At 39.6% G+C, this 19,596-nt stretch overlaps 2 protein-coding genes across 2 annotated transcripts; one reads left to right on the top strand and one right to left on the bottom strand.

Moving 5' to 3' along the window:
* Window positions 1–6,566: 6,566 nt before the first annotated feature.
* Window positions 6,567–7,839, bottom strand: LOC103668987 (olfactory receptor 9A4-like). Its single transcript, XM_008697310.2, has one exon. It carries the CDS (start codon window positions 7,509–7,511, stop codon window positions 6,567–6,569), a length of 945 nt encoding a protein of 314 aa, XP_008695532.2. The 5' UTR covers window positions 7,512–7,839.
* Window positions 7,840–17,577: 9,738 nt separating this feature from the next.
* Window positions 17,578–18,909, top strand: LOC103669089 (olfactory receptor 6V1). The gene has a single exon (XM_008697412.2). The coding sequence runs from the start codon at window positions 17,851–17,853 to the stop codon at window positions 18,907–18,909; it is 1,059 nt and encodes a 352-aa protein (XP_008695634.2). The 5' UTR covers window positions 17,578–17,850.
* Window positions 18,910–19,596: the final 687 nt, after the last annotated feature.

Below are 19,596 nucleotides of genomic sequence, written 5' to 3'. Positions count from 1 at the left end.
AGGCTGCAGCCGAGGAGGTGAGCACCCATCCGGCAGGCGTATTTTTGGAACTGAGAGGGGCCCCGTTCCCAGGGTCTCCTCCACCTTCGTGGACAGCCACCCCCCCCCCCATGAATGCCCAGCGGGTGGCCTTCTGTGATGGTCCTTCAGCCTCTCCACCGCCAGCCTAAGTCCTTGGTGCTGGTGGAGTGTGGAGCGCCTCCTTGGTGCTCGTGGGCCTAGGGGCACTGGGACTTCATCAGGAACCTTGCTTTGCTAGCCTTAGTCCCTTCGTTGGGATAATAGGCCCAAGTGATGTGCCCCTTTAGGAATTTTCGTTAAAATAGGTCAGGCGCTACTCCGCATTCTTATTTGCAGCAATGTAGTTGCTAATTAAACAGCTATAGCAGGCAGGAAGACGGTAAGCTTCAACCAAAGTAAAATAATTATGAATTCTTGCTGAAATATTTACAGATGAAATAAGAGGACGCCTGGGATATGTTTCAAAATAAACCAGTTGGAGGAGGAATGTGGATGGGAGAAGAGAGGAAACGAGATTGGCCATGAGTTGGTTGAAGTTGGCTAATGTGCTATTTTGTCTGCTTTTGTATATATTTGTAATTTAGCATTAAATTCTTTTCTGAAATGAAAAAAAAGGAATGCAAAGAGATCCACGAACAAATACATTATAGTAAAATTGCTGAAAAACAGAAAAAATCTTCAAAGCAACCAGAAAAAAATGACTTCCCACATACAAGGGGACCCCATTAAGATTAACAGGTGACTTCTCATGGAAACAGTGAAGACAAGAAGGCAATGGGATGATATATTCCAGTGCTGAAAGAAAATGACATGGTCAATCAAGAATCATACCCACCAAAACTACCTTTCAAAAATGAAAGCAAAAGAAAGACATTTAACTCCCAGGAAAACTCAAACAGAGAATTTGTTGCTAACAGAATCTTCTTATAAGAAACACCAAAGAAAGTTCTTCTGACTAAAAGTAAATGACCCCAGGAAGTAATTAGGATCCACACCACACAAAGAAACAGCACTGATAAAATAACTCTGTAATTATAAAAGATGTTATAAATGTATAATTCTTTCCCTGTCTTCCATTAATTAATTTTGAAATCATTATATAAAACAATAAGCCTATAAACATATTGTTGAGTGGATAACATATACAAATGTAATATCTTTGCCAATGATAGCATGAAGATGATGGGTAGGAGCAAAGCTGTTTTGGAGAAAGGAAATGACACCAGTTGCCAATTTGAATGTGAGGAACAAATGAAGAGAACCAGAAAAGATAAATAAGGTTCATTTAATAAATGCTATGAATATATACTGTTCTCCTTTCTTCCCCCAGCTTCTTTTAAAAAAATTCATAAGGTAACAATTGTAAAAATGTATTGTTAAGTTTATAAGTATATAAATATAATATGTACAACAATAGCACAAAGGGAGGCAGTGAAGATTTACATTGTAGTAATATTTCCCTAGCTACCTGGCACTGTTAGTATAAATCTATCATCAATTGCAGGTTAGGTTGGATGTGGCAAACCCTAGAACGTGTACTAAAAAAATAATTTAAAAAGTGAAAAAATCTATAAAATATTTAAATGTTATATTAGAAAATATTCACTTAGTGCAAAAGTAATATATAATTAATATATGAAATGCACTAGAAAAGGTGCACAGTATTTATAAACAAGACAGAAACGTTAGCTGTAGATAAAAATTGTAAAAAAGAATTAAATGAAAGTACAAATTTTAAAAAATTCACGAGAGATAGAGAATTCCTTTCATAAGCTCATCAGTAGACTTAACGCAGATGAAGAAAAAATCAATAGACTTGAGAAGAGGCCATCGTATATGTATGTACAGTATAGGATTACTAGGTTTGTTACTAGTTACTAGGACCATAATATTTTATATTCCCATCATAAGTGAATAAAAGCTTTTATTTTCCAACATTCACATAAACACATAGTATTCCTAGAGTTTTACTTTTCTCCAATCTAATGGACGTGATGTGTTTGATAGATGAGTAAATTTGGGCAAGTTGCTTAATGGTTTTTTTTAGCCTTATTTTCTCATTCTGGTAAGTGAACATAATACTACTTACCTCACAGGTTATTGCCAGGATTGAATAAAAATATACAGAAATCACAAGGTACTTCGTATGCAATCAATACTTCTTTCCTTCCATCTATGTGATACCAAAACATTCCCCAAAGTTTCCTATGCAGCAGATATCTAACATATAAAAATCAATCAAAAGTTCTAAAACTTATACTTAGCATCTTTACTGAAAAAAGTTCCTCATATCCTTAGAACAAAATAACAAAGAAGTTAAGAGCAAAATTTGGAATCACGTGAACCTGGGTCAAATTGTATTTCTGTTCAGCTTTGAAAACTATTATCAATGTTAATAAAACAATAGAGGTATTTCCATCAGGAATGAAAAAAATATTTGTGGTGGCTATGCAAAAGAAATAGTTTTAATTGCATACCACTCCCTTCTTTTTCCTTATCTTCTAATAAGGAACATTAGTTTATACGAGAAAATTTCATATTTTAGTTTGTAACATACACACCAATATTTATGCAACATTTAGTAAGTATGACTATAAAGAAATACCTGTAAGGGGGCGCCTGGGTAGCGCAGTCGTTAAAGCGTCTGCCTTCGGCTCAGGGCGTGATCCCGGCGTACCGGGATCGAGTCCCACATCGGGCTCCTCTGCTGTGAGCCTGCTTCTTCCTCTCCCACTCCCCCTGCTGTGTTCCCTCTCTCGCTGGCTGTTTCTCTGTCACATAAATAAATAAAATCTTTAAAAAAAAAAAAAAGAAAAGAAATACCTGTAAGAAATAAAACAGAAACAGTGAATGTCTCTCAGATATATGTAACAGACACTATATGGGATTAGCATTTACTTTCACCAGGGAATTTTCCAGAACAGAGAATACTAAAGACATTCCTGGTAAAAGTACTAATCTCTCTAGTTTTGTTTTTGTTTTAACTATGAGCATATAACTAAGAATACAAAGTATACATTAAGAGGCAAACATTCAAATTAAGTAAAAATCTGCAACATATCATACCTGAGATACTTCAAATTATACATTAGACTTCTTTTGAGTATGGTAATTACATGTGAATTAGGATTTCAAATAAAGGTCTGTAACTAGTATTTGTTCTTCTTTTTGTATTCATTTTCTGAAGTTTTTATTTAAATTCCAGTTAGTTAACATACAGAGTTATATTAGCTTCAGGTGTACAAAATAGTGATTCAACACTTCCATACAACACCTGGTGCTCATCACAAGTGCATTCCTTAATCCCCATCACATATTTAACCCATCCCCCACCCACCTTCCCTGTGGTAACCATCTGTTTGTTCTTTATGATTAAAAGTCTGTGTCTCGGTTTGCTTCTCTCGCTCCTTTTTTCCTCTTTACTTGTTTGTTTTGTCTCTTAAATTCCACATATGAGTGAAATCATATGCTATTTGCCTTTCTCTGACTGACTAATTTTCCTTAGCATAATACTCTCCAGCACAACCCATGTCATAGCAAATGGCAAGATATCATTCTTTTTATGGTTGAAAAGGTGCTCAACATCACTGATCATCAGAGAAACGCAAATCAAAACTACAATGAGATATCACCTCATACCTGTCAGAATGGCTAAAATCAACAACACAAGAAACAGGTGTTAGCAAAGATGGCAGAAAGGGGAACCCTCTTGCACTGTTGGTGGGAATGCAAACTGGTGCAGCTACTCTGGAAAAGAACAGGGAGCTTCCTCAAAAAGTTAAAAATAGCACTACACTACAGTCCAGCAACTGCATACTAAGTATGCATCCAAAGAATACAAAAATACTAATTCAAAGCACTACAATGCACCCTGATGTTTATAGCAGCATTATCTGCCATAGCCAAAATATGGAAACAGTCCAAGTATCCAGTGACTGAGGAAGAGATAAAGAAGATATGGTGTATAAATATATATATACAATGGACTATTACTAGTATTTATTTTTAGATATCTGTATTGATTTTCAATGTCCTCAGTTGTGAAAAGTAGAGACAAAAAATAAATAGAGCAAAAGCTATTGAGATTTCATAGTGTATATAGTAGTGAGGAGATGGTATGAGACATCTCAATTCATTTTGGAGTAGGAGACACATCTGCACATTGGGAAATTAAAGCCTCAATGGACAGACGTATCTGTCTCCCAGCTCCCAGTGTGAACATGGAGTAGGCATTCTGGTTGAGAATGAGCTTGGCTTGTAGGAGAGGGGCCAGTGACTTTTTGTGGACTGAAGGTTTGTGTCCCATCAAATCCATATGTTGAAACCCTGACACCACTGCAGATGATTTGGGTAATGGAGACTCTTGGGAAGTTACTAAGTTGAAATGAGGTTATTACTTAGGGCCCTCATCACATAACAACGGTGTCCTTCTGAGAAAAGATACCAGACCTTGCTACCACCCTTTCCCAAATACCTACCAATGAAAGGCCAGTTAAGGACATAGACAGAAGGTAGCTATCTACAAGCCAGAGAGTTGTCACCAAAAATTAAACTAGCGTGAACCTTGAACATGGACTTTTTTGTCTCCAGAACTATGCTAAATAAGTTTCTCTTGTTTAAACCAACAAATGTATAGTGTTTTATTATGGTAACCCAAGAAGACTAACACAGAGAGTAACTTTCCTTCATTCAGAATCGAAGACCAAACAGAAGAACATCATTTTTGGTATAAGAGATGTTTAATGCCCCATCACTACTTCCTTGACCAGGAACTCTCCGTTTCTTCTCATAGCCAAGGCCATTCAGAGAGGCAGTTTGGAACACTGCATCCCTGAGATGCAGGAGGGGAATGGAAATATTGGTGGATGTGAAAAGGCAGAACAGGAATGCATTAGCAGTGGGTGGTCAGAGCTTGATTTGAGGGGAAAGGAGGGAAAGGGAAAGAAGGAGAAAGAGAGAACAGAAGAGCTCAAGGACAAAGGGAGAGAAGAAAAAGAAAGAAGATAGTTGGTAGATGAACAAAGGGTGATCAGGGCAGGGTGCGAGAGGCATGGGGGATGACGGGTTGAAAAACCAAAGAAACCATACACGAAGAGAGTAAGGCTCTTTTCTGTCCTCCTAATTTGCCTCTACCAGCCCAGAGACAACATAGCTGTGCAAAGCCTTGTGTAAATTACAAAAGACATCCTCTCTGGAGTACTGAAGGAGAAAAAATGGTATTTTTCTAGGGAGAACAGACCTCAGGAAATGAGCCTGGGGTGGAGAGTACATTTGTGTCAGTCTTCAACCCTTTCTCCAGCCAATGCAGTCCCACCACAACCCACTGGCTGGCTAGCAGAGCATGGGTGGATTAAGGCCCCACTCTCATCTGGTGCCACTATGCAGTGAAATCAACTAGATCATACTTGGTGGTCTTCCCTGTCCTCGCCAAACGGAAGGCATCCTCACCTAGGACTCTTTGCAGTCCTATGGAACACCATCATCCACTGCAGGGTGGCTCAATATCTCCACCCAATTCAGGGCTGGCAGGAGGTGCTGAGTGTTACCACTTGATCAACACCTTCCTTCAAACCGCTTCCTCAAACATTATGAACTACCTACAATTACATTGCTAAAAAGCCATGCCCTGGAATTCCTGAAGAACTGCGAGTTAGGAGGGTAGCTTCTCATTCCTTTGACACTCCCCACAGAGAAGATCTATGGTAAGGTACTGAGACACTTGGATTTAGGAGACAAAGAACCAAAGGCATCATGAAGACTGCAGTCTGGTTCGGGGAGCAGTCTCAACAGACACAGTTGATTGAAGCAGCTATAAAACAGAGGATGCTCTCTCCAGACTTAAGTCATTTAATTATTATTTGTCTCAATCCCCATATATCCCAACATATTTCATATCTTTACATCACCAAGTTTACTAAAAGAAAAGTATGCCAATCCCCTTATCACCACTCTACACTGGTGCTGTGGCAAAACATATATAATATTGTATTTAATTTATAGTAGCAACGGGGCCAAGATAACATGATAAACCACATGAGAAGAGGATAACCATAGAATATTTAAAGTGCATACAGTCATATCACCAAGAACTTGCATAAAAATATATGAAAAGCCCTACAATAGTTGATAAACAAAGTGAGCAGCTCTCCCTTGGTACTCTGTTTCTGCCACATAGGTCCCCTCCCATTCCTCCCACTTTCTTCACCCCTAGGAAATACATCTTCAACAAGGGATTATAGGCAAATTAATTGAGCTTGGAAAGCTACAAAAATATATGTATTTCTTTCCTCTAATCCTCCCATTTCCCAAGGATATGCTTCCACAGTTCAATAGTGGAATCATCAGAAACTGAGGAATGAGATTCTAGTGGGCAGAGAATGGGTTTCAGTTTTCTCTGCCTTGTGTCCTTCCATGGCCTGACTGGAATTGTACACTATTGATCTTTGGAAGGTGATGATGGTAAGAGGGGAACTACAGTTTTCTAGGTTCCTGAATAATCTAAACTATAGTGAGGATATTATCACCTAAAACTTACTTAGAGAAACCTAATCTTTGAGGAGTTGACTACAGCGTTTCAAACCATCTTGAAGGACTTCTTTGACTTTGTCATTCCTGAGGGTGAAGATGAAAGGGTTCAGGAGAGGGGTTAACACAGAAATCCACAGGGAAATTGTCTTATTGTACTCTGCTGCCTGTGTTTGCTTAGGTTTTACATAGAGGAACAAGCAGCTGCCATAGCCTATAACAACAAAGGTGAAGTGAGAGGCACAAGTAGAGAAGGCTTTCCTCCGGCCCGAGGCTGTGGGGATCTTGAGGATGGTAGAGATGATGTAAGTGTAGGAGACAATTGTTGGAGCCAGAGAGCCAATGATAATGACAACAGCCATTAAGAAAAGAACAAACTCTGTGAAAAGAGTGTCATCACAGGATAATTTCAGCAGTTGCCCTCGGTCGCAGAAAAAATGGTCTAACTGATTTGACTTGCAGAAGGTAAACTGAAATGTGGCATAGACGGGCCATATTTCAGAAAGGAACCCAAACATCCATGATACAATGACCACGCAGATGCAGGTGCGGCTGTTCATAATGATGTTGTACCTCAGAGGGTTACAGACAGCCACGTAACGGTCCACAGCCATCGCTCCCAGTAATGCAAACTCTGTGGTCCCCACAGCAAGGTAAAGGAAGAGCTGGGTGACACATGCAGCCAGAGATATTGTCTGCATCCCAGGGAGCAGCAACCCCCAAAGCATCACGGGCACGATAATGGTTGTAACGAAGATCTCCAAGGCAGAGAGATGACCAAGGAAGAAATACATGGGAGACCGCAGACGTTTATCAACACACACAATCACAATGATGACTGTGTTTCCTATTAAGGTCACTAAATAGAACAAAAAGAATATAGCAAAAAGAAAGTGATGTAGTTCTTGGGACCCAGGGAAGCCTAGAAGGCAGAACTCAGTGGCACTAGACAGATTGCTCATCATTTAGTCCTTGTTTCTGCTCCTTGTAAAACCTAGAGATCAAAGGCTGGTAACACGGCTCCACAGCATCCTGCTCTCAAAAGAGAAGGAAGACAGGTTAGGTTGACAAACTATTTCCTACCTGAAGATCAGGTGACACATTCCTACTGCTCACGCTCTGCACAAGGCCAGACCTGAATGTGGGCACATGTAATCTACCACGAGACTACCTGTCTCGAAGGGCAAAGACTTTTTCACCACTACTGGGGATAAGAAAACTTTTCCTGTCTTTTTACACCACTGGATGTGCCTTCTCTCAGGGGACAGAGGATAAGACTGTTTGAACTGGCCAGTTTTGAATATGAGTTGATCAGCCTCTCAATCCTGGGATTGTCCACTTCTTTTTATATTAGCTGTAGCATGATGATATAATGGTGTTCTCAGTGATGTTCAAAACATGGAACGCTGAACCCTATGCTTCATCCTTACTGGTACTGTCTAGACCCCTCTTCAGGTAGTAGAAAAGCAGCACAGGGTTTATGACCAAAATCTCTGCTATCCCCAGATTAAAAACCTCCATTTTACGGAGCAACAACATCTACAAATGAGAACTCTGAAGTTTGAGATAATCTCCCAGGGCAGAATCATTCTTCTCTAACTCCATGTCCCCTGCAAAGGGTCGGGAGGGAGGAAAAGTGGCACCTGGCACTGACAACAATCGATCTGAGGTCAGTATCCCTTTAGAGTGTCTGAATTTCTACCTCTCACCTTATCCATCCCGTTACTCAAATGTCATCTCCTCAGAGGACTCTTGCCAGTTACCCTACCTCAATTAGGAATGATTTCCTCCTTCTTGGACTTTAGCATTTCTTCATTGCACTTATTATGACCTGATATGATATGTGTACTTACTTCGTTCCTTCATGTAACATGAAGCAAATGCAGCAGTGACTACAACAAACAAAAATCCCTGCCCTGTGGTGCTTATGTTCAAGGGGAGGGTGGATGCTAGACCATATACAAGACAAGTAACTAAAATTATGGTGTTAGTTTACTAATCATGCTGAGGTAAATATAAAGCAAGGCAGATGGACAGGAAATTTAATTATATTTATTCATTGTTCATCTGTGACACTAGAATATCAACTCTATGAGAGCAGGGACATGTTTATATATATAATATTGTTGAGCTATAAAGTAGTGCTGATAAATTTTTGGTACATGATGGATGTATGGATGTGTAGTATATGATTAAGTAGAACTTGTTCCTCACCTGAATAGTTGAGCCATAGCCCCTGGAGCCTACACTTCTTAGTTTCCCTTCATGGCTCACATTAACATTTTCCCTTCCTCACTTCCCTTGTTCATACAACCTCCTCTAAGTCTCTATTGGCCTTTCAACGATGGGAAAACAGGTCAAGGACAGAATTGTTGCAACAGCTCAGTGATCTATATTTCTACAATGTCTGCATAATGAGCACTAGGTGAAAAAATATAGAAGAATCTTGACTGTTTTCAAGGAGCAGTGTCTGTTCTTAGTATTGGGATAGAGAGGAACTAAATCTGCTCTCCATTGTGCATGGAAATGTTGGAAATGAGCCTGCCTAACCTGATGATCTAGGCCTTCTTATTTTTGCAGGCAACCAAGCCCTGACATTCTTGACCCTTTCCATGGTAGGAAACAACTGTGAGAAGGCACTCACCTCCATGGAGGGCCTTTTCTACCACTTCTGTCTCCCCAGCGCTCGGCTAAAGTTAAGTCCTGTCTGCCTACTGCTCAGCCATGCATTGGGATGAGCAACTTCATCAGGAGGAGCTTAAGAAAAAGTCCAGAAATAACAGTTTGGCGGGAGCTGAGGGTCTCTTTCTCTCTCTCCACTTCACTCATGCTACCCTCCTTCCCAAGGGGACTTAGTCACTGAGGTACTTCTTAATTAGCCCAGGTTCAGAGCATCCCTAAGCAATCAGTCTGGGGAGAACAGAACAAACTTTTAGTTATTCCCATTTTTGACCAATTAAGTGTCAGAACTTTCTAAACTTTTTGCTCAATAAGAAAACATGAAATATCAGCAATCAGTGGCTTTCAATAACAAGACTGCCTTCTCACGGACCTCAAGTCTAGGTTTTGAAAAGACATCTCAGACACTAAGCAGCTCACCCCCTCTACCCTATATCCTAGACTCTTCCCTGATTCTCTAGCTACTCAAAGAAAAAATCATCCCCCAGCCCTCAATAGGATACGTTACAATTGACCTCTAAAATGTGCACCGATATCCAAAAAGCATGCATATTGGTCTCAATCAAAGCCTTAAATTCACCAGAAATCCTCTACAAACCCTGTTTCCTCCTTTGCTAATTTTAGAGACAGGCTCCTGATCCTAACCCTGAGGACCCTCCAGAAAATGGGAGAGGTTCTGCCTCCAAATCCCAGTCCATTCTCTGCTATTGTTTCAGGTTTCCACTCTTCTGAACATATGTGCATCTGTATGCATTCAAGCAAAATTCCGCCAGCCATTTATTTCTATGGTGTGTCCACGATTGCCAGCTGGGCACCTCAAAATGGGGACAGCATAAGGACAGCTAATGTAAGCAGTTATATTTACAACCTAGAACAACTGACAAGTGGAAATTGTAAGTCGGCTTTATGCTAGAGTGAGACAGAAAAAGTGACAATTACAAAACATTTATCTGGATTTGGGATTTCATTTGAAATATGCCTGTTAAATCTGAAAATGTCAATAGGTGCAAAAAGGTATGAAGTAGAAATGATCTTCCTTCCCATTCCTCATATTGCAAAGCCCAACCAGACTGCCATATAATCTTAGAGAAATTTCCTAAGCATGTATTTGCACATTCTTTATAGGCAATGCTGTGGAAATGTGTTTTATGACATTTTCTCTTGCTTAACAATATATATAAGATACTCTCAAAATAATCTCCTGATTATACAGTAAATCTATGACAAAGGGGGCAAGAATATACATTGGGAAAAGAAATTCTCTTCAATATATGATGCTGGGAAAACTGGACAGTTCATGTGAAAAAATGAAAACGGACCACTTTCTTATACCATACACAAAAAATAAGTTCAAAATGAACTTAACACAAAATGTGAGAGCTGAAACCATAAAACTCCTAGAAGAAAAATAGGCAGTAATCTCTCTGACATCAGGCTTAGCAACATTTTTCCAGATATGTCTCTTCAGGAAAGGGAAACAAAAGCAAAAATTAACTATTAGGACTACACCAAAATAAAAAGCTTTTGTACAGTGAAGGAAACCATCTACAGATGAAAAGGTATCCTACTGAATGGAAGAAGATTTTGCAATGATATACCTGATAAAGGGTTAATATCAAAATATATAAAGAACTTATACAAGTCAACACCAAAAGCTCCCAAATAATCCAATTTCAAAATGGCCAAGGTTTTGATTTGAATTTCTCTTATGGCTAATGATGTTAAATATTTTTTTCCATGTGTCTGTTAGCCATTCGTGTGTCTTCTTTGGGTAAGTGTCTGTTTATGTCTTTCGCCCATTTTTTGACTTGATTATTTGTTTTTGGGGTGTTGAGTTTGAGAAGTTCTTCATAGATCTTGGATACCAGCCCTTTATCTGTAGTGTCATTTGCAAATATCTTCTCCCATTCTGTGGGTTGCCTCTTTGTTTTGTTGACAGTTTCCTTTGCTGTGCGGAAGCTTTTTATCTTGATGAAGTCCCAAAAGTTCATTTTCGCTTTTGTTTCCCTTGCCTTTGGTGATGTGTCTTGAAAGAAATTGCTGTGGCTGATATCGAAGAGGTTACTGCCTATGTTCTCCTCTAGGATTTTGATGGATTCCTGTCTCACATTGAGGCCTCTCATCCATTTTGAATTTATCTTTTTGTATGGTATAACAGAATGGTTGAGTTTCATTCTTCTGTATAACTGTCCAATTTTTCCAGCACCATTTATTGAAGAGACTGTCTTTTCTCAATTGGAAATTTTTTCCTGCTTTGTCAAAGATTAGTTGACCATAGAATTGAGGGTCCATTCCTGGACTCTCTATTCTGTTCCATTGATCCATGTGTCTGTTTTTGTGCCAATACCATGCTGTCTTGATGATCACAGCTTTGTAATATAGCTTGAAATCAGGCAACGTGATGCCCCCAGCTTTGGTTTTCTTTTTCAACATTTCCTTGGTGATTTGGGGTCTTTTCTGGTTCCATACAAATTTTAGGATTGTTTGTTCCAGCACTCTGAAAAATGCCATTGGTATTTTGATTGGGATGGCCTTGAAAGTATAGATTGTTCTGGGCAGCATGGACATTTCAACAATGTTTATTCTTCCATTCCATGAGCATGGAATGTTTTCCACCTTTTTGTGTCTTCCTCAATTTCTATACTCCAGAAACTACTGTATGATAGGAGCACACTTGATTTCCTCATCCACTACCATCCAAACTTACAATCAAAAGTTTATTTAACTTTTAAATTGAAGAGGACAAAATAAAGATATATTAAAAGAGAAATCAGTTGGAAAATTGATGAAATGGAAAATCTTTCGAAAGATAAAAACTACCAAAACTGACTCAAAAAGACACTGAACAACAAAAATTCCTAAATATGTTAAATTGAATGCATAATTAAAAATCTTCCCTCCCAGAAAACCATAGCTTCGGATTATTTTACTAGTGCACACTACCCAATATTTAAGGAAGTAATAATACCAATTCTACACAAAATCTTCTAGAAAATTAGGGAGAAGGGAACACTGCGCAATTCATCTTGTTAGGCCAGAATTATCTTAATACCAAAGGCATCACGAGAAAATAAATCTAAAAACCAATATCCCCAGTGGACATAGATGCAAAAATCATTAATATAATATTAGAAAATCAAATCCAGCAATATCTAAAAATTATAGTATATTATAACAAAGTCACAACTTTACTCCAGAAACGCAAATATTGTTTAACATTTGGAGATTAATCAAATATAATTTCCCATGTTAATGGAAGTAAAGAGAAAAACCACATGATCGTTTCAATAGGAGCATAAAAACTATTAGACAAGAATCAACATCCATTGGTTAAAAAACCCGAGCAAACTAGCCACAAAAGGAATCTTCCTCAAACTATAAATAGTATTTAACATAAAACCTAGTACTGACATGAAATTTAGGAATGAAAGACTCAATGCTTTCCCTTTAGGGAAGATAGGGAGGAAGGCAAGGATATCTGTTCTCACTTCTACTCAACATTGTACTGGAAGTCTTAACTAATGAAATAAATCAAGACAATGAAATTAAAAGCATACAGTTAGAAAATAAAATAATAAAATTATTTATTTACATATTATATAATCCTATATGTAAAAAATCCTAAGTCCACAAAAAGTGCTAGAACTAATAAGTGATTATCAAAATCACAGAACAAAGGTAAATATACAAAAATCTGTTATATTGCTATATTCTAGCAATGAACATTGGAAATGGAAATAAAATCTACAATATACAATAAAATCCAAAAACATGAAAAATTAAGGGATATATTTTACAAACTATGTGCAAGAATTATAGCCATAAAACATTGCTGGGAGAAATTAAAGAAGACCTAAATAGATGAAGAAATATTCTATTTTCATGAATCAGAAGACCCAGTCTTGTTAGAAAGCCAAGTCTAACTTAGTCTAAAGATTCAACACAATTTCAATAAAAATCCAAGGAGCCTTTTTTTTTTAACATTGAAAAGCTGACTCTATGATTTATATACAAATATAAAGGATTTAGAATAGCCAAATAATTTTTAAAAAGAACAAAGCTGGGGGCCTCACAAACCTTATTTAAAGACTTACTATATCTACAATAGCTAAATCGTGGAAGGAGCCGAGATGCCCTTCAACAGATGACTGGTTTAAGAAGTTGTGGTCCATATATACAATGGAATATTACTCAGCTATCAGAAAAAAACGAATTCTCAACATTTGCTGCAACGTGGACGGCACTGGAGGAGATAATGCTAAGTGAAATAAGTCAAGCAGAGAAAGACAATTATCATATGATTTCTCTCATCTATGGAATATAAGAACTAGGATGATCAGTAGAGAGGAAGGAAGGGATAAGGGGGGGGTAACCAGAGGGGGGAATGAAACATGAGAGACTATGGACTATGAGAAACAAACTGAGGGCCTCAGAGGGGAAGGGGGTGGGGGAATGGGATAGACCGGTGATGGGTAGTAAGGAGGGCACGTATTGCATGGTGCACTGGGTGTTATACGCAACTAATGACTCATCGAACTTTACATCGGAAACCGGGGATGTACTGTATGGTGACTAACATAATATAATAAAAAATCATTAAAAAAAAAAAGAAAATTTTGAAAATCTGTAGTAGAGCAAGGTTGGAAAATTTGTTAATAGTAACTATTCCACAACCCTTAGAATATAAATGCTTGAATGTGTGATCTGTTTATTCCAGCATTCCATTTCCTATAATGATGTGTTTTATTTGCCCAGATAGAGCTGATTTATATTTTGTTGTTTTTTTTTTAGGAGAGACTTTAAAAAAATTTTTTTTGTTTTAGAGAGAGAGTGGAGGGAAAGGGAGAGAGTCTCAAGCAAACTCCATGCCGAATGTGCAGTCCATCACAGGGCTTGATCTCACGACCCTGAGATCATGACCTGAGACAAAACCAAGAGTTGGATGCTTAACCCACTGAACCACCCAGGGGCCCCTAGAGATTATTTTTAAATAACATCAATCATATGACTGATCCAGAGATCATTTATTTTGCGGCTTCACTCAGAACCTACATCTTTGTGTCACTCGGTATAGCGTTGGCACATAATAAATACTCAACAAGTCTTCCCAGTGAACGAATGAAGGCATGTAATAAGTACTCAGCAGAAGTCTTTCCACTGAACAAATGAATGAATGGAACCTTATTCTGTAAGGATTTTTTGATATAATAAGTGGCAGGGAGCCATTGGATCAATTACAGTAGGACAGTATAACAGTTACTATAGCTATTTATTGTTGCAGTTTGAGTTAAGCAAATGGAATCCCAGGCTCCACTTAATACATACTACATATGGGACCGCAGGCAAGTTATTAACTTTTAAAAGTGACGGTTTTCTTAGCTGAAAAATGGGCTAATGATAATACCTTTCTCATATTGTTGTTAGGAGAATTAAATAAGGTAATCATGTAAAGCATTTGGCCCAAAAGCCTGATTGGTAGTAAATGTTTAATTATGTTAACTGCTGTCATTATTATCATCATCACCATTCTGTGGATATATAAACAATGTGGATATAGGAAATAAAGATGAATGATCTGATCCCCTGGAAGAAAAAAAAAAAAAGACTTACTATAACACCCAGTGCTCCATGCAATACATGCCACTGGGTGTTATACGCAAACAATGAATCATGGAACACTACATCAAAAACTAATGATGTACTGTATGGTGACATATAATAAAAAAAATTTTTAAGACTTACTATAAAGCTACAATAATTGAGAGTGTGTTATTGACACAATATCAGGTAGATCAATGGATATATATACAATAAAATAGAACAGAGAATTCAGACACAGACCCAAACATGTATCTTCAACTAATTTTAATAGCATATACTAGTGTTGAGGGGGTAGCAATATGCTCCTTTCTATCATCAACTCCCATTTCTGTTCAGAATGACCTAAAATCTTCTTTGCAATGAAAACTCTGTCCTGAAAACTCAGTTCCAGACTCAGGTCCTAGAGAAAGATCGCCATGCCAACTCTGTCCAGCCCTTGTGGATCTTAAACACTTGGGACCCATTTGCACTGTCTTCATGGAAGGCCTTTGCTTCATACCCTTGTTATTATTTGATTGTGGGTGGGGCTAAGTTGGATGACATCCACAAAGTCTGAACTTCTCTGAGGTGAAGGACTGTCACTCAGAGTTAACTGGGGAGCTTGATTCTCTATCATACTGCCTTCATCCCTAAGGTGTACATCTTCTCACAAAAGTCAAGAGACAGGCCCTTCAGGCTGCACAGTTCCTAAGATGTTTCTATCAGGGGGCTTGCCTCCAAGAGGAAGATATCTCTTCTTAAGCTTACTGTTTTGATTCTCCAACTTCTACAGATGATACTGGAGAATTCAGACAAGAGGGTGATGTGGTCCAGTGCCTACATTCCCTACTTCTCCTGATCTCAAAATCCTGATCTGGGAGTGAGACAAAATCTCCCAATGAAAACTGTATCTAACCCTGACCATCTACCCAGTTTGCCATAATTTTAGTCCAGGAAGAGTCAGAGAGTAGGCACTGCCATGGAACCAGCTTAAGCCATCTGCTGCTTAGTTGTATTTAGGTCTCTATCCCTTTCTTCATTCAGGTCTTTTTCTCAAATATTACTTCCTCAGAACATAAGACTGCTCATTATTCTAAGGAATAACATCAATGTCTTAAAATCCCCAGGGGACTCCTTGTTTTCCCATCATTCCCCTGAAGAACACTCTGTTCTGTTTCCCATCCAGCATAAGCTTACCTCTAAATCACATCAAGAAACCAGGAGCTTGGAGACATGGTGGGTAGAGAGAATTGAGAACACTCATCCTTGGGAGAGAAGGGGCAAAGACAGCACTTTTCCTCTCTGGTCTCCAGAAGAACTTCTTTTCCATGTTCCTGTCCCTCATCAGTATTGCTGCCCCGGTCTTTGTGGTGATACAGGGTAAGTCTTTAATTAGGAAATTGGCATACGATCAGAGATATTGTAGCTTGAGGAGTTATTCACCTAGCACTGTCATTCCAGCTGTACAGAAGTCCCTTTCCACTCCTTCCAGATGTAAGATACTACCCAAGAACAGCGAACCACATAACTCATGTCATTCACTCTGTAAACTGATTAGGCAGAAATCTCTAGAAATGAATTTCTTAATGAGAACAGCTCAAGAAGAAGACACTTAGAGGCTAAGGTGAGTGGCTTAGGCTTACATATGGGTTGAGTTCCTGTACAGCACAGACATAAGGCTTGGGTTTGAGTTTATCAGTGGTGGGTGTAGATTTTAGACCTACTGTCAGGGTTTATCAGTAGGATGAATAGAAGCTAATGGAGGGACAAAGCTTCTTCCTTAAATTGGAATACCATTGGTAGTGGCCAAGTCACAGCATTAGATAGAGCGTTTATAGGGCCAGAGAGAGGGCCAGAGTATAACTATACACAGCTTTGCTCTTTCCACTTCCGATAGTTTGTATTATAGTGTTTATTTCCTTTCACAATTGGAAGTTTTTGAAAGTATCCTTTTAGTGAATTTAAATTCTAAGGCAGCATAAAGTTGTGGAAATATTTGCACACACATAAATACATACACACATTTACACACCCCACATCTTGGTCCTAAAGAAGTGTGGAGAAATGATGAGCTAGAAAAATTTGAGACCATTGGCAGCCATACAATAACAATGACAACAGTTGTTTGTGGAGCACTTGGTATGTGCCGGTCACTTACTAAGTAGTTCACTCACTTAATCTTTGCAATAACCCTAGAAGCCAGTACCATCATTGTTTTCATCTTACAGCTGAGTAAACTAAGGTTCAGAGAGCATGTTATAAAGAGCAGATTAATTTCCACAAGTAATTTTCAGATCAGAATTCAAAGGTTCATGGCTTGCGCCCCAAACCACCATGTAAGAATAACGGGTCAGGAGGGGAGGGGAGACACTGTAGCAGCAAAGCAGAATCATGAGGTAGGATGCTAACAACCTTCTAGTCACTGGCAGGGTAGCCACCTGGTTCTGAGGCTTATCTCCATGACCCTGTGTATCTTTTCAACTCTCCATCTGGGCAAGCACATATTAGAGCTCCCATCGAAAGAAGCTATTTTATTAACTCAAAACCCTGATTTTCCATTAATTTCATGATCATAGCTAGAGAAATGTGAATAAGTGAAGGTCCTCAATAGAGAGACAGCCCAGAAAGACTTGAAGGGACCCTTCAAAAGGCATCTTGGTGCACAGTCTCTGAGTCATAACAAGACACCCCCAGCATCAAACTTTACTCCAGGGTTTCAGGGTGACTTACAGTAATTCTCTTTCTTTCCATGTTTCCTCCCCTCCCTATCTTTTTCTGTTTCTCCCTCTCACACATTTGGTCTTCGTCTCTTAATTCTGTGTTCTTCTTTAGTTTCCTTCTTTCCTTCTCCTGAAATGTTGATGTCTGCTACTCTGCTGTCCTCCTTAATCCACTCTTCTCTGTCTCTCTCCTTACCAATGGCTTTCCATGCTCTTAATTCTATGACCCCCCTATGATTCTCTCATATTCCCATGTATCTCTCTCTTTCTGTTTATCACTGACCACTGACTTTGTCTTGCTCTCCCTGTTCTCTGTCTCTGTTTCATGGTGAGTGATATTCTCTCTCCCTCTCTCTCTTTCCCTGTCTCTCTATCTTGCTGTCTCTGCCTCTCCTTCTCTGTTTCTTGTTTCCTTTCTATGCAGGGACCCAGATCCTGGATCATGGCAAATCTCAGCCACCCTTCTGAATTTGTCCTCTTAGGCTTCTCCTCTTTTGGTGAGCTGCAGGTTCTGCTGTATGGGCCCTTCCTCACACTTTATCTTCTTGCCTTCATGGGAAATACTGTCATCATAGTCACGGTCATAGCCAACACCTACCTACATACTCCCATGTACTTCTTTCTGGGTAACTTTTCCCTGCTGGAGATCTTGGTGACCATGACTGCAGTGCCCAGGATGCTTTCAGACCTGCTGGTCACCCACAAAGTCATTTCCTTCACTGGCTGCATGGTTCAGTTCTACTTCTACTTTTCCCTGGGTTCCACCTCCTTCCTCATCCTGTCAGACATGGCCCTTGACCGCTTTGTGGCCATCTGCCACCCACTGCGCTATGACACTTTGATGAGCTGGGCTGTGTGTGTCAGGCTGGCAGGGGCTGCCTGGGCAGCTCCTTTCCTAGTCATGGTGCCCACTGTCCTCTCCCGGGCTTATCTCAATTGTTGCCATGGCAACATCATTAACCACTTCTTCTGTGACAATGCACCTCTGCTGCATCTGTCCTGCTCAGACACTAGCCTGCTGGAATTCTGGGACTTCATTATGGCCTTGGCCTTTGTCCTTAGTTCCTTCCTGGTGACCCTCACCTCCTATGGCTATATCGTGACCACTGTGCTGAGAATACCATCTGCTAGTGGACGTCAGAAGGCTTTCTCTACATGTGGGTCCCACCTCACCCTGGTCTTCATTGGTTATAGCAGCACCATCTTCCTTTATGTCAAGCCTGGAAAAGCATATTCTGTGGAAGTCAACAAGACCGTAGCCTTGGTGACATCGGTCCTCACCCCCTTTCTCAATCCCTTTATCCTTACCCTCCGCAATGAGACAGTCAAGGCAGTGCTACGGGGGCAGATGCAGAGGCTTAAAGGCCTCCACAAGGCACTATGATGAGCCTGAGGAACCTGGCCAACTTCAGTCAAGCAGGTCTATACGCAGAGGAGACAGAGTACCAGGTTGGGTAGGAAGATCACTGCTGAATTTCTTCAGGTTGTTTCCTCTGTGCTTCTGCATGATAACTACAGTGAGTCCTCAGTGCTCAGTGTCTGGTTCTCACAGACCACCATGGAGGTACTCCCCATACTGACTGGCAGCTACAAGAACTCTGAAAGTAGCTTAGAGCCTGGGGAACCAGAAGTAAGACTTTCAGTACATGGGCTTTCCATTCAAGGACAGCAGCAGGAAGTGTTTTCTGATCAAGAGATATTATCCAGCCCAGGAGTGTGGGTGTGTGGGTGTGTGTATAAAATTCCTGAAAGCTTTGGGATGAAACATCAGCTCCAATGCCCCTCCCTCCCAACTATAATCTGAAATTTTAAAAGCCCTCCAGTTGGAGGGCCTGGGTGGCTCAACTGGTGAAGCATTGACTCTTGGTTTCAGCTCAGATCCTAATCTCATGGGTCCTGAGATTGAGCCCTGTCTCAGGCTCTGTGCTCAGCGGGGAGTCTGCTTCAAGATTCTCTCCCTCTGTCACTCCCCTCACCTCTTTCTTTCTATTAAAAAAAAAAAAAAGCCCTCCTGTTACTTTGACCTCAGACTCATGGTTTTTTCTTAGCTTTCACCTATCCTAGATTTTTT

The sequence above is a fragment of the Ursus maritimus genome, unplaced genomic scaffold (assembly GCF_017311325.1).
Source record: "Ursus maritimus isolate PB19 unplaced genomic scaffold, ASM1731132v1 scaffold_3, whole genome shotgun sequence".
Taxonomy (NCBI): domain Eukaryota; kingdom Metazoa; phylum Chordata; class Mammalia; order Carnivora; family Ursidae; genus Ursus; species Ursus maritimus.
This window is presented reverse-complemented; position numbering and strand designations above follow the sequence as displayed.